A 14,997-nucleotide genomic window follows, 5' to 3' on the forward strand; every position below is an offset into this window, starting at 1 on the left:
TAAGTTGGTGGAAAACGGTTCAATTAGCTGACTCCACCTACTGAGACTTAAGGCTTGGTTGTTGCTGTTCCTCCTCTTGGGTCCCAAAAGAGGGAAATTCTATCATTTTATTTGTGTAGCTCTTAACTTTCCTACTCTGTCTCTGCTTGTTTTTAATGTCTAATACTCACTCTTACATAAAGTGTCACATACTTTTACAAGTGGACAACATTTGGGATGCTTATGGTGCAAGTGAAAGTGAGATGAGCTCCTTAGCATAAGCATGTGCCTCATCCTTTGACTTTGAGGCATATTTTGTCGGAGCATTTAGAGGTCATTTGGTAAAATTGAAGTGATGATAAACGAGATGATGAGATGGAATGATACATGATTGGATTTGTTATCTCAATGCAACATATCATGGGAAAAGGCGTTATAATGTGTTTCTTTTGTAGGGATAACCAATGGGAATATCCCTTGTATTATCCTATCATATGCTTGTGGAAGTGTGGCATATTTGCATTTTTATGGGGTTTATGATTGGAGCGTAATGCTCAGATATTTTCTGGAAGAAAATTAAATTGGGTACTTGGTGTGGGAATAGATTCAATATGTGGCCTCTTTGTGATGTGTTGAGTTTGGATTTTTCATGGGTGCTAGTTTTATAGTGTTATAGAGAAATTGGGGGAACTTGCTGTCTTGACGATTTTTTCTCTTTGCTCTTATTTATTTCTGGTTTGTCCCAGATGTTTTTTTTTGGAGATGTCTTATCCCCCCCTCGTAATTCTTTGTCTATTAATGAAATTATCTTTCGATGTCAAAAAACAAAACCTATTTTATGTATATGGGACAAGGAGTGAGCCAGGGATAACTTTAATTCATGTAGATACTAGTGCCTCCCTCCACTTATCCAAGGATATAACATATGCCACCACCTCCTCCATCTCATGTTATGATCAGCAATGGGCTTGGGACATAATATCTATTGCATATAGAACACAAGCGAACATGGGATGAGGAGGGATTGGATGTCAAATCCCATATACCCCCTTCATCTTGTCTAACAAATGAAGGCTATGAACTTTTGGTTTAGTCGAACTCCACCACTAACGCAAGGAGATTGTGATTAGAAATGCATTACTGGATGTGTATTCAAGGGCAATGCTTTTGGCTGCGGCAGTAACCGGCTTTTGGAAGTTAAGGAGACGGGAAACTGGATCTTGTCATCAGCTTTGTTCAGATGTTTAAGGATTTTTGTTTTAGTAGCCTGAGACGAAGGACCTGCCAAACCATGACCGTGAGTCATGTTGGCACCATTCGCATTACCTTCTAAGGACATATCACATAATTACTTTGATGCTATTGATGTTGATGCGGTTCTTTTCTTTTCAAGCTTGCTGGCCTTCTTGGTGTCGAGCCTGCAGCCTCTGTACATGGAGGCCATTAACCAAGGATCTCTATGTAAAACTTTGAACCTGTAGGGGAAAGTCAATTGGCTCAGCGCATGCCTCACTGCTGCCTATCACAGCCGCATCTTAGATTTGCTTCACTCTTCTTTCAAGCTAAGGTTTTTGGCTTCTTTGGGATCTCATGTCTTTTGCCTTGCTCTTCCAAATAACTTACTTAAAGAAGGTTCAAAGGCTTAGCATCATTGAATTTTCAATTTAGTCAGATTGTTTAGAAAGAAAATTGTTTTAGTTCTTTTATTGGTTATTATTGGCTAAGTTTATGTAAACTTTTCCTCACTGTAATGAACAGTCATTCAATATTTGATTTTAATCTATTTCCTTATTCACTTTCCATCAATTTGCATTTTCTTTGGGTATCTTGCTCATTCTTTGTAGCTTGTACATTGCAGGCCCATGCTGCTTCAGCAGTGCTCAATTTTAGTGAAAATTGCACCCCAGATATCTTAACACCATACTTAGATGGGATTGTCAGAAAACTGCTTGTCCTTCTTCAGGTAAATTATTCTCATGTTTTCAAGCTATCATCAGGGATCTGTATACAGCAGCTATGTTCTTATGTATGTATATGGTTAACTGTGGAATTGTCTGTGCAAAAAGCTTATTTATGCAATATTTTTGCTAGCTTTATTTTACATTGATAAAAAATATGCATGAATATATGTAATCTTGACTACTTCCACTTGCTTAAGGGGCAGGGCTGGGTTAAGATTATATCTTATACAATACGTACTATGTATGTGTGTGCAGAATGGGAAGCAATTGGTTCAAGAGGGGGCTTTGACAGCGTTAGCATCAGTTGCAGATTCATCACAGGTACTATGTAGCTAATTAGTTATTTACTTTCATTATCAACCTCGGGTTTTGGAAATTGGAAGTATTCAATGCAACTTGCTATTTGTGTCTGATAGGAACATTTTCAGAAGTACTATGACGCTGTAATGCCTTACCTGAAAGCAATTTTGGTCAATGCAAATGATAAGTCCAATCGCATGCTTCGTGCTAAATCAATGGAGTGCATTAGTTTGGTTGGAATGGCTGTTGGAAAGGAGAAATTTAGGGATGATGCCAAACAGGTAAGTGTTAATCACATATTTCACTTGTTGATGCTCTTTATGGAAGTCATTTTGATATATGTGGTTATTGTGGCTGTTATGGTTTTTATTTTGATTTGTCAAAAAAGATTATAGTTTTTGATCTGATCCACCATAAGAATTTGTTTATAACCAGTTGATTTCACTCCCTTCCTTTTGCCTGTAAGAGCCTAAGAGGGCAGACCAACGGTTATATCATGGGATGTAAATATTGGAGTTGGGTTGAAACTGTGGGAAAGGATGAAGAGAGATTTAGGATGGAAGATGATCTCTCTTTTGTCCTCATCTTCAGGGCCAGTGAGCCTCACAGAAGAACTACCCTTTTATCTCTATATGCTGATATAGGTCAACCTCCCTCTCTCTGCCGATCGAAGTTGACCTCCCATATATGTATATATATGTTTGATTTATTTTGTTTGCTACCTCCTGTTTTTTCTCTCATTTGCTGATATAAACAACTAAGCCTTAAGCCCCACTAGGTGGGGTTGGCTGCATGAATCCTTTTCCTCCAATTAACCACTGATATAAGCAAACCTCCTATATATTTATATATACACTATTCATTAAAGAAATCATAGCAATTGTCTTTTGGCCCAAATATGCTGAAAAAAGCCTTCTACCTTCCCTCGTTAACACTCTAAACCAAATATTAAGGGGGAGGCATATTGGTAATGGTAAAATTTCAAGAAAAAAGAGAGAATGCATGTTCATTTTCTTTTTTTAATGCTCTGGGATCGAGTTAGATTAGATTTTTTTTGTTCTTTATCGCACAAAATGTCCATATTTTAACTGTGCATGCTTACAAAAATAAATCAATATTAAGGGTACAATAGTAAAATAAGTGAACTGAATTCTACATTCAAAACTGTACTCCAATTTAGAATTTAGTCTCTTGGACTCTGCCTCTCTCTTCTATAATTGCGTTGCTTTGCAATTTTTTAAAAATTCTCATCATCATATATGCCTTTTTCATTCTGTATTTTGTTGCATGGCTTTCAATTCTTCTTCTAAAATCCAATGGCAATAGTCAACTGGCTTACAGAAAGAACAGAATTCATTTTTGATCTTGCTTTTGCCTTATGAGTTGTAATATCATTATGAGTTGTGATCCTTGATCCAACTGGGATATGGCTGAAAAATACAGAATAGAATCTGCTACTTACTGAATGATGTAATTTTAGTCCATGTTATTTGTTACTTTTTATGAGATCGTTAAATTAAAAAGGTGGGTCCATGCAGAATGGAACCCAAGTCACCACCTCACTTGGATTTTTTAATTTTATAAATTCCACTTGCCATGGATTTCATGTTATGAATTTTGCCTTTAACTCTGCATACGCGTACATGTTGAAGAGGCAATAAGGGGGAGATCCTGCAGTGGCAGGAAATGATTGAACAATGACATTATGAAGAAGAAAATTACATAGGAAAAATGGTGTTGTGGTTTCAGAATTTGTGAGGCCTGAAGGCAGCGGAACACACATTGTGTGTGCCCATGGCTTGTGTATATCTGTAGGCTTGTGCATATATATATGTATTCAATTCATGCAGTTTGCTCACATAGTATTGGGCCCATGCCTGTAGTATACTGTTACCTTATGCTTTAATTCTTGATTACTAGTAGTCCTTCCATTCATGGTTTGTACCTTCTTTTCGGTATATATTTTTATTTATCACTATCAATAAGTTCCATTTTTAGTGCATGATGAGATTACATGTTTTATATCATGCTAGGTTATGGAAGTTCTTATGTCATTGCAAGGCTCCCAAATGGAGACAGATGATCCAACAACAAGCTACATGTTACAAGTACGCTTCTACCTGTTTGAACACATGGAATTGGTCGACAAATGGTCTGTTATATATGTACATACAATTGAAAGAACAAAAAATATAAATGCATAATTTTCTGCAGGCATGGGCTAGACTTTGCAAGTGCCTTGGGCAGGATTTCCTCCCTTACATGAGTGTTGTGATGCCCCCTTTGCTTCAATCTGCTCAACTTAAGCCTGATGTAACCATTACTTCTGCAGATTCTGATGCTGATATTGATGATGATGATGAAAGGTTTCCCCTCTTATTATTTCATAAAATCAAATTATATGGTTGAATTGTGTTTTACGTATGTATTTATGTGATATCTTCTTCTTTTAAGTCTAATTTCCCCATTTTTAAAATTTGTTTTGATGCTTCATTGAAATCCACATGCCATGCTCCAGTGACATGGGGTTGTACCCACATCTTGTGGTAATACTTGTTTATCATGAAGAATTTTGAAATGCTTGTTGTGTTCATTTCAATTCTGTATGACAGCATGGAGAGTTCTTTGTATTTCAAAAGTAAGCTTTTGCACATGTGTGGGCATGCATTATTCGTGCATTAGAGGGGTTTGGTATGGCAGCTACAAGTTTCTTAACTTTTGGCTCTAAAAAATCATAGTTAATTATCTGAGCTGTTAAGATAATGATAGTTATTTGTAAATGATAGTTGAACCTATTATTTGAACTTGAAAAATAAGATAGACCTCGTCATGTAATTTCTTGTTCTGCTCAGCCTTTTTTTTTTTTCCTAATAGTGAACATTACTAGCTAGAAGCAACTTGATGCACATAGATTAACAAAAGGACAAATTCATGTGAAGTAAATGCTTTTATTAGGAGTGGAAGGATTAATGAAACGAAAAAAAAAATCTTTGGAGGGTGTTCAAGTTTTTAACTGATGGCTGTTCTCTTGTTGCAGCATTGAGACTATTACTCTTGGGGATAAAAGAATAGGGATCAAGACTAGCATCCTGGAGGAAAAAGCTACAGCTTGTAATATGCTGTGTTGCTATGCTGATGAGTTGAAGGAAGGGTTTTTTCCATGGATAGATCAGGTTGGTTGTGATTAGTAGTTGTGATTCTTGTCTGTTAGGTTCTCATTAGGTTATAAGTTTCTTAAGAACTATTCAATAATGATGCAGGTTGCTCCTACATTAGTTCCACTCCTTAAATTTTATTTTCATGAGGAAGTAAGGAAGGCTGCTGTTTCAGGTATTAACTGGGTAGTGTGAATTCATTTATGCACACATGTCCATGTGTGCTTGTGCATTTGCATGTGTTTTTGCAGTACCAAAATTGTTGATAATTTTTTTTGGTCAGCCATGCCGGAGCTGTTGCGATCAGCAAAATTAGCTGCAGAAAAGGGGCAATCTCAAGGTTGCAATGAGTCCTATATTAAGCAATTGTCTGATTACATAGTACCGGCTTTGGTGGAAGCTTTACACAAGGTCGAGCTTTCCTTTGATTGCTTAAATTTTTTGGTTTTTATATGTTATCTCTCTCTCTCTCTCTCTCTCTCATTGTTCAGATGAATTCTTACCATTGACAGTGTTTATCCTTGCATTGATGCGTAATTGTAAACTGCCTTGCAGGAGCCTGAGACAGAAATTTGTGCAAGCATGTTGGATGCATTGAATGAATGTGTTCAGGTTTGTGAAATTCATGCACATTGAGGTTATGGAATTTCTATTTTGACCTCTAAGCAACTAAAAATCACTAATCTTCTGGTTGAAGTCGTTTTGAAGTTACTGGTTCCTTGTTCCCTTGATTTACATCTAATAATAACTTGTTTGTTGGGGTTGTAACAGTGATTGTATATTGGGCTGGGCATGGTTCGATTAGTCAAACATACCCTTTGAATCACTAACCGAACCAAAGTTTTGGTTTGCTATTTCACCAGAAAATACGAATTGAAACATAATTGTTTCATTGGTTAGCTGATGTTCAGTTAACCATTTTTTAGATTGATATCAAACGGTTAAAGAACCAAACTGTTGGATCCAATTTTAAAATTTTTAATTACTGAAAATTAATGTTTTCTTTCATTATAATCAGCTTACCAGCATGCAAATTTAGAATTCAAACATTAAAAGTTGAGCATCAATAAGAAGTCATAAATTTATAAACTATAAATTAGCATCTTACATAAGCTTCAAAACATCCACCTATGTACTGAAAATAAACAAAATCCATAATTCAAGTTCTAATTCCTGAAAAATAACATAAAAGTAACCGATCCAAGTTTTAAATTGTTATTGAAAATTTATTTATTTAAATTATTATAATATGATATAATATATAATTATATGATATATTTATAATATATCGATTCGGTTTGCTTAACTGCAATTTAACCAAAACTGAGCTGTTAACCAAAAATTTTAAAACTCCAAACTGATATCAAAATGAAAAAAAATGGCTAACCAATTTTTTTGGTTTGGTTTTTTCAGTTTTGTTTGGTTTTGCATAATGGTTCGTTTTTTCGATTTTTCTTCTCCACCCCTAATTGTATAAACTTATTTGTCTTCAGTAAGATGTGCATGTGTGAGGTGCATTCTTTTATGTTGGAAGGGAGCTTTTGGTTGTTTTTGTTTCTTTTGGAAGCAGTCATAGTTATTCTTGGAGTGAATGTGCTATGCGTTACTTATTTGTTGAGGTTGTAGCTTGTGAATCGATGACTGTATAAATTTACTTATCTTTGGAAAGATGTGTGGTGTGGTGCGTGACCTGGAAGGGTGCTTTTGATCGGTTTTGATTCTTCTAAGCAGTTTGAGTTATCTTGGAGCTAATGTGCAACCTTTTTCTTTCCACCAATTTGTACATTGGTTCGCTATTATTTTTTTTTTGCTGTTTTATAGGGTATCTGGTTGGAACGAAGTGCTCATATATTCTCAGGAAGATGTCTTCGTCTTTGCTCTGGGTTAGGATCCATTATGTTGCTTCATTATGGGCTTTACAGCTGGTTGTTTTGGAAGGCTGTCTTTTTTAGATTGCCGTGTGATTGGCTGGCGTAAAAGTTGCCAAGATGAGAAGATGGATGAGTGGTATAACATTGGAAGATAAATTAAGGAATGAACATATTTGCGGTAAGTTAGGTGTAGCTCCTATAGAAGATAAGATAAGGGAGGGACGATTCAGATGGTACGAACACTTGCAACGTAGGCCACATAGTGCGTCAGTGAGGAAGAGTGAGTTAGTTACTGTGGGGGGCAGTAGAAGGGGTAGGGGTAAATCTAAAATAACTTGGAAGGAGATAGTAAGGATTTAATATCTTTGAATTTGTTAAAAGAAATGGTGCATGATCGCATAAATTGGCGGAAAAGGATTCATATAGCTGACCCTACCTAGTTGGACTTAAGTCTTGGTTTTTTTGTTGTTGTAATGTGATTGGTTGGCACTGTAGTTTTGATATTTTGTCGAAATTTTTTTTCCCCTTATTTCTTCCGAGGAAAATCTCTTATGCTCCTTTTAATGCCTTCTTTTCTCTTTATAAAATTTCCTCTTCTTTTTTTTTTTTTTTTCTATATAAAAATAGTACAATTTTGGAAAATGAATTGATTGATCTATCAATTGGGTTAACCTGACCCTAGGGGTGTAATCGGTTCTTTTTGGTTTGGTTTTCGATAACTGAACTGAATTAATCGGTTTTTAAATTATTCAAGCCAAAACCGAACCACACATCGACAGTTTAACTGAATCGTAAACTGATCTTTTTCAGTTTGTTTCAGTTTTTTTCGTTTATAATACAAAATTTTACACTTTAATTGGCCAACTGAAAATTGGCCAAACAGAAGGCCAAAATAAAATGTTTTATGTCCAAATTATATGGGCTTTAACTGCCACAGCCCAAGAGAAATGGGCTGAGAGATTTTCCCAGCTCCTCAATTAAATAGAGAAACCAGGCCCAATAAGTTTGAACAATTAGGATGCATACATCCCAGCCCATTTGGATTGTGTTTTTATAGGAGGGGGAAGGGTCTTCCCTTCTTCCTCTAGGCCAATGTGGGACAACCATTCCCAACACCTCCCAGCACCTCACTCTGCCATTAGAGCTCCAATGAGAGCTTCCTCCACAATTCTGAGCCTCAATTCAGGAAAATCCCTGAAAAAAATGTTGCTATCTTTGTCCAAGAAGCAAGTCTTCTTCATCCAACATTGGCATCCTCCTCCTCAAAAAGTTCTTGCTCTTCAATTATGGCTTCAGCTTCCCAATCTTCCTCACAATGTGCCATACGTCCGCCTGCGCCATCCTCAGCTACATCTTTATTGCTTTCCTCCAGGTCATCCCTCTCCATAGGGTCAAATCTAGGGCTTAGTTCCTTAAGATTGAGCGTCATGTTTTGTAGGTTTGTCGTTGGCTCAAGTTTCTTCTGGTGTCCTTCAATCAGGCTGTCAACGCCATCACACCCTTCTTCACTGCCATCTTCCTGTACATGATGATCCTCAAGAGGGAGGCTTGGGTTACGTATGTTGCTCTTCACTCCTTAGCCTCTCACTCTTCACCCGTCAGGGCTTTCACTCCTCAGCCTCTCACTCTTCACCCTTCAATCACTTGTCCCACATCGAAAATATAAACTTGGGGTTTGCCTCTGTTTCCCTATAAATATGACTGAAGTGTATTTTATTATAAAGAAAAATAATTAAATTATTATTAATATATATTTTTGTTTGAATATAAAAATATATTATTAAAATTAGTTTTATCAGTTTTTTAGGTTCGGTTATCATGTAAAACTAAAATCGAAACTGAGAGTCAGTTTTTATAAAAGCCAAAACCAAAACTGAGCACTGAAATGAAACACCAAACTGAATTGTCAAATGGTTCGGTTTCGGTCCGGTTTTTGTTTTTTTGGTAAACTTTGTACTCTCCTACCTGGCCCATCTTCCCTAACAAGTAATGATTATTCTGCTATTAACCTGCGAAAAAAGGGCAGCATGGTGCACAAAGCTCCCGCATATGCAGGGTCCGTGGAAGGGGCGGACCAGATGGGTCTATATTATACAGCCTTACGTTGCATTTTTGCAAGAGGCTGCAGAGTACATAATTAACTTTTTTGACTGATTGGTCAATTTTTTGACAACTGAGGTATAGCAGTAGTAATCGTATTGTTGCTGGAAACAGGAGCTTGTTCGTTGCTGAACCTTCCCCCCCTCCCTGCTATTGGTTTCCAGAAATTTTGTTTACTCTACTTTTCCCCTATTTATGTCAACATGTCATCAAAAAAATATAATGCTCTTTAGTGGAGCTATAACAATAAAGGATATTTTTTTGGAATATGATGTCTATACTGTAAGAAATTTTTCGTATTTCATTTGCTGAATTAGGATCTTTAACTATCATGATCATCACATGTATCAGCTTCATACAGAAAATAGAAGTTTCATGAAAACCATACTAGAATCAGCCATAACGTAAACCAGTCTTTGAAGAAGACTTGTAAGAATCGCTTCTCTCGCTTAACCCTCTTTCTATCTCTATTCTTCACCAGATCATATGGGTAAACTGATGAGAGAAAGATTGGTAGCAAGAGGACAATTTCCAACCCTATATATATAACCATTATCCCACTCCCCATAAAAGTAGGCATTAATAGGAAAAAACCCTTCCATTTCCCCATTAATTCTCATAGAATTTTAAAAGCCAAAAGTCACCTTAATCCATTAATCCAAAAATGTCTATTGCCTTTTCATTTCATGTGGGTCATATTTCAACATTCTCCCACTTGGCCCATATGAATGACATTTATTTGGATTGACAAAGTAAACATAATATGCGCATAACATTAGCTTATCTGTACTTTAGTGAGATTACAATAATATCATAATTAAATAACTTACCAACATGAGTCATGGCGGTAAATATCAATAAGGTGACATCTTCCCTTCCATGTACTACAATATTAGCAAATTACTTAATTATAATCCATAATAGAAGGTAGCTGTAATATTCTCGTAATGTCTTTGTCAAAGTCGATTCTTGTTATCAATAATCCATCTCCATAACTACGTAATTGATGGTAAGCAGGATAAATGTCAGAAACACAATTAATGACATCTTTATAAATGTTATAGAATAAAACACAAAGATCCACGAACATACATAAGGGATTACAACAAAGACCCATGCGATCAACATGGTCCTTAAATGTCTTTGGTGCTAACCCTTTAGTTAAAGGATCTGCAATCATGAGCTCAGTCTTAATATCTTCTATAAATACTGTCTGTTTATGAACTTCCTCCTTAACGGCCTAATATTTGAGCTCCATGTGCTTAGCGCCATTAGAATATTTGTCGTTCTTGGAGAAAAAGAGTGTTGTGGAGTTATCAAAATATATTCTCAGCGGCCTGGCAATACTGTTGACAATCCCAAGTCCCAAGATAAAATTCCGCAACCATAAACCATGAATTGTGGCCTCAAAGCATGCCACAAACTCAGCTTCCATAGTAGAAGCTGCTATGATAGTCTGTTTGGCGATTTTCCATGATATTGCTCCTCTAGCTAATCGGAACAAGTAACCAAAAGTTGACTTCCGACTATCAACAAAACCAGCAAAATCTGAGTCGGAGTAACCAATCACCTCCAACTGATCAGACTTTCGATACGTGAGCATATAGTGTCTTGTTCGTTTCAGGTATCTTGAAACCTTCTTTGCAACTTTCCAATGCTTCATTTCGGGATTACTTTGGTATCTCCCGAGCATTCCAATTGCAAAACTAATGTCCGGTCTCGTACAGGTTTGAGCATATATCAAGCTTCCAAAAACATATGCATGAGGAATATTTTCCATTATTTTTTTTTCTAATGCATTATGTGGACAATCCTTTTCACTGAACTTGTCCCCTTTATAAATAGGAGCAGGAGTAGTCGCACATTCAGCCATATGAATTCTTTCTAGAACTTTATTGATATATCTCTTATGAGACAATCCTAAAAATTTACGTGATCTATCACAAAATATTTCAATTTCTATTACGTAAGCTGTCTCACCCATATATTTCATTTCAAAGTTCATAGAAATAAATCTTTTGGTTTCATTTAGTAAACCAAGATCATTACTGGCAAGCAATATATCATTAACATATAGAATCAAGAAAATAAACTTGCTCCCATTGACCTTTAGATATATACACCGATCAACGGTATTTTCCTTAAATCCAAAGGATGTGATGGTATCATTAAACTTAAGATACCATTGTCTGGAAGCTTGTTTAAATCCATAAATTGACTTCTTTAATTTGCATACCTTATGCTCTTTTCCTTTAATCAAGAAACCTTCAGGTAGATCCATATAAACCTCTTTATCTAAATTCCCATTTAGAAAAGCAATTTTCACATCCATTTGGTGTAACTCCAAATCAAAATGAGCCTCCAAAGCCACTATGATCCTAAGAGAGTTTTTTTTTTTTTTATACAGGAGAGAACGCCTCTTTATAATCAACACCTTCCTTTTGAGTGAAACCTTTTGCAACAATTCTAGCTTTATGTCGTTCAACATTGCCATTGTAGTCATGTTTGGTCTTAAAAACCTACTTACATTCGATTGTCTTAAAATCTTCAGGCAAATCAACGATGTCCCAAACTTTATTTTGCTCCATTGATTTCAACTCATCATTTATAGCATTGGTCCATTTTTCAGAATCACTACTTTCAATGGCTTGTGAAAATGAAACTGAACCTTTACTTGTCCCTAAATTATAATCAGATTCTTGTAGATATACCAAATAATCATCTGAAATAGTTGATCTCCTTTCTCTTTGAGATCTCCTTAATTCTATTCCTTGTGATTGTACTCCGACGGTTCATTGGTGACATTCTCATTATGGAGTGACCGATCACTAGATTGTTGTTCAATGTTATCATACTGTTCGATAACTGGAGAAACAACAATTTTTGTTAAAGTTCTGGGCATTGGGATAGGCACTTGAACTTCTTCAATGACCACATGACATGATACATCACTCCCACTAATTTCACCATTCTCAAGGAATCCGGCATTTCCGGTTTCAACAATTATTGTACTATGGTTAGGACAGTAAAACCTATATACCCTTTGGACTTCTCTAGGTAACCAATAAAGGACCCACTTATAGTTATAGAATCCAATTTCTAATCATGTGGATTATAAACTCTAACCTCTTTTGGACAACCCCAAATATAGAAGTGTCTTAAACTCGGTTTCCTTCCTGTCCACAATTTAATTGAGTCTTTTGAACTGCCTTACCAGGAACTTGGTTAAGTAAATAAACGGCTGTCTTAAGAGCTTCCATCCACAATAAAATGGGTACTGAGGAGTTACTTAACATACTCCTAACCATTTCCATAAGAGTACGATTACGCCTTTTAGCCACACCATTTTGTTGGGGCGTGCCTGACATTGTGTATTGTGCACAAATACCATGCTCTTCTAGGAATTTAGAAAACGGTCGTGGACATTGTCTTATTCCATCATACCTTTCGTAATACTCACCACCCCTATCTGATTGAATGATTTTCACCCTTCTATCTAATTTTCGCTCAACTTTAGCAATATATGCCTTTAAAACATTTATTACTTGAGACTTTTCATGCAACAAATAGACATAACTATAACGTGAAAAATCATCAATGAAAGTGATAAAATACTTTTCTCCACCAAAAAACGGTGAGTCGAAAGGTCCACAAATATTAGTATGGACAATCTCCAAAAGTTTTCCACTTCTTGTGACGACTTTCGTTGTATATTTAGTTTGCTATCCTTTAATGCAATCCACACATACATTGAAATCAATAAAATCAAGGTTTGAAAGAATCCCATCTTTTACCAATCTTTCCATTCTTTCTCTGGATATATGACCCAGTCTTTTATGCCACAAGAAAGAAGAATTTTCTTTAACTCTGCTACGTTTAGTTCCAATATCATGATGCAGGGTGAGGAGTGTTTCGGCAAAAAATTCTTATTAAGATTAAATCTATATAACCCCTCAAATAAAACACCAGAACCAACAAATAAACCATTTCTCAACAAACAAAAACCCTTATGTTCAAAATATGAAACATAACCATCATGGTTTTAAATAAAGGCCGCGACCGTTACGTAACGCCGTTACGTAAAGGTTTTTTGGGTTACCGATACCGTTACACACCGCGAAATCGGTGGGAAGAAAAATCACGGCCGTAGCGGCCGTTACGGACCGCGACCGTTACGTAAAGGCCGCTACGTCCGTTACGTAACCGCTACAGGACTGTTACACCAAAAAAATATTTTATTTTTTACTTTTTCTTCTCACTTTTTCTCTCTCTTTCATATTTCATTCTCAATAAACCAAGTGGCAAGAGGGGGAAAAAATTATAATGAGGATGACAATGATACAAAATTTACTTTTTCTTTAAATACTCACAATAGATGCATTAATTAACAATTTCAAAATACTAACTTGTTAGGAATTTTCTTTTTTAATAATATTAGTAATGTGATATTTATGTTCTTTATTTTTCAACTTCAACCTTTTTTCTTTTCTAACTATTTAATATTTATATTATTCGCATGTCTTATGTGTCTAATAGATTAATGGAGTGTATAATGTATTTTATTTTATTAATTCATTTAGCACACATAAGAATTTATCACAGATAAGAACAATGAGAAGTATAAATACGCACACACACGTAATTTTCTATCAATGATGGTTTAAAACAAATGTAAACTTGTTGCCTTTACCAAATAACTTAGTTACTCGAACTAAAGGGTCCAAAATACACTAAAACCCTTTCTAAGAATGGCCAAAAGCTTAAAACATGCAAGTACGCTAATATGCACAAGGTTGTGCGTGCTTCAAAAAAATTCACGGCCGTTACACCCGCTTCCCGTTATGTAACACCCGCTACTCCTGCTTCCCGTTACACCTGTTACCGTTACGTTACGCTACCCGCTACCGCGATTTAAAACCATGATAACCATCATAATCAAGTCTTGACATGGAAATCAAATTTTTAGAAATAGTAGGAACATAAAAAGTATCAAATAGGTCCAAATAGTGACCTGACTCTAAACTAAACGTAAAGTTCCAACACCAACAATTGGTACTTGAGTCCCATTTTCCAAGACTAAAATTCTCATTTTCCTTTATGTTTTGGATCGAAAGGTATTCTTGCATCGAATTTGAAACATGAATAGTAGAACCAGAGTCAATCCACCATGTATTAGAAGGAACTTGTGTCATATTTGATTCGAAACATACATAAGCTAATAACTTACCTTTTTTTTCGAACCAAGCTCCACGTTTTGGGCACTTTTTCTTTAAATGCCCATAGCCATGACAGAAATAACATTTCGGTCCATTATGTTCCTTCTTGCAAGCCTCATTGCCATGAGAAGGTCCCACAACCTTCAATGGATCTTTCTTGAAACTCTTTTTCAGTTTCTTTCCTTTGCTTCCAACTCCATGACTCATAACATTAACTGAATATTGTCCTTGTTGCCTAAGCCTTGCCTCTTCTTGAATTAACATACGCGCTAATTCATTCACATTCCACTTTTCCTTAATAGTGTTATAGTGAATCTGAAATGGCTCATACTGAGTAGGCAAGGAATTCATAATGAATTGAACAAGGAAACTTTCATTACCATTCATACCCAAAGATTTGAGTCTGGCATCTAGA

The 14,997-nt window shown here is 35.8% G+C and overlaps 1 protein-coding gene across 1 annotated transcript in view; it reads left to right on the forward strand.

Annotated features, from left to right (window-relative positions):
- The window catches only part of LOC131167857 (uncharacterized), a 28,464-nt gene that overhangs the window by 3,041 nt on the left and 10,426 nt on the right, over positions 1 to 14,997 (forward strand). Inside the window, exons 3-11 of the mRNA XM_058126866.1 lie at positions 1,838 to 1,942; positions 2,196 to 2,261; positions 2,357 to 2,521; positions 4,274 to 4,348; positions 4,455 to 4,606; positions 5,278 to 5,413; positions 5,501 to 5,570; positions 5,679 to 5,806; positions 5,951 to 6,007. Coding sequence (XP_057982849.1) covers positions 1,838 to 1,942; positions 2,196 to 2,261; positions 2,357 to 2,521; positions 4,274 to 4,348; positions 4,455 to 4,606; positions 5,278 to 5,413; positions 5,501 to 5,570; positions 5,679 to 5,806; positions 5,951 to 6,007 — 954 coding nt within the window. The remainder of the gene's footprint in view (positions 1 to 1,837; positions 1,943 to 2,195; positions 2,262 to 2,356; positions 2,522 to 4,273; positions 4,349 to 4,454; positions 4,607 to 5,277; positions 5,414 to 5,500; positions 5,571 to 5,678; positions 5,807 to 5,950; positions 6,008 to 14,997) is intronic.

The sequence above is a fragment of the Malania oleifera genome, chromosome 11 (assembly GCF_029873635.1).
Source record: "Malania oleifera isolate guangnan ecotype guangnan chromosome 11, ASM2987363v1, whole genome shotgun sequence".
Lineage (NCBI taxonomy): Eukaryota > Viridiplantae > Streptophyta > Magnoliopsida > Santalales > Ximeniaceae > Malania > Malania oleifera.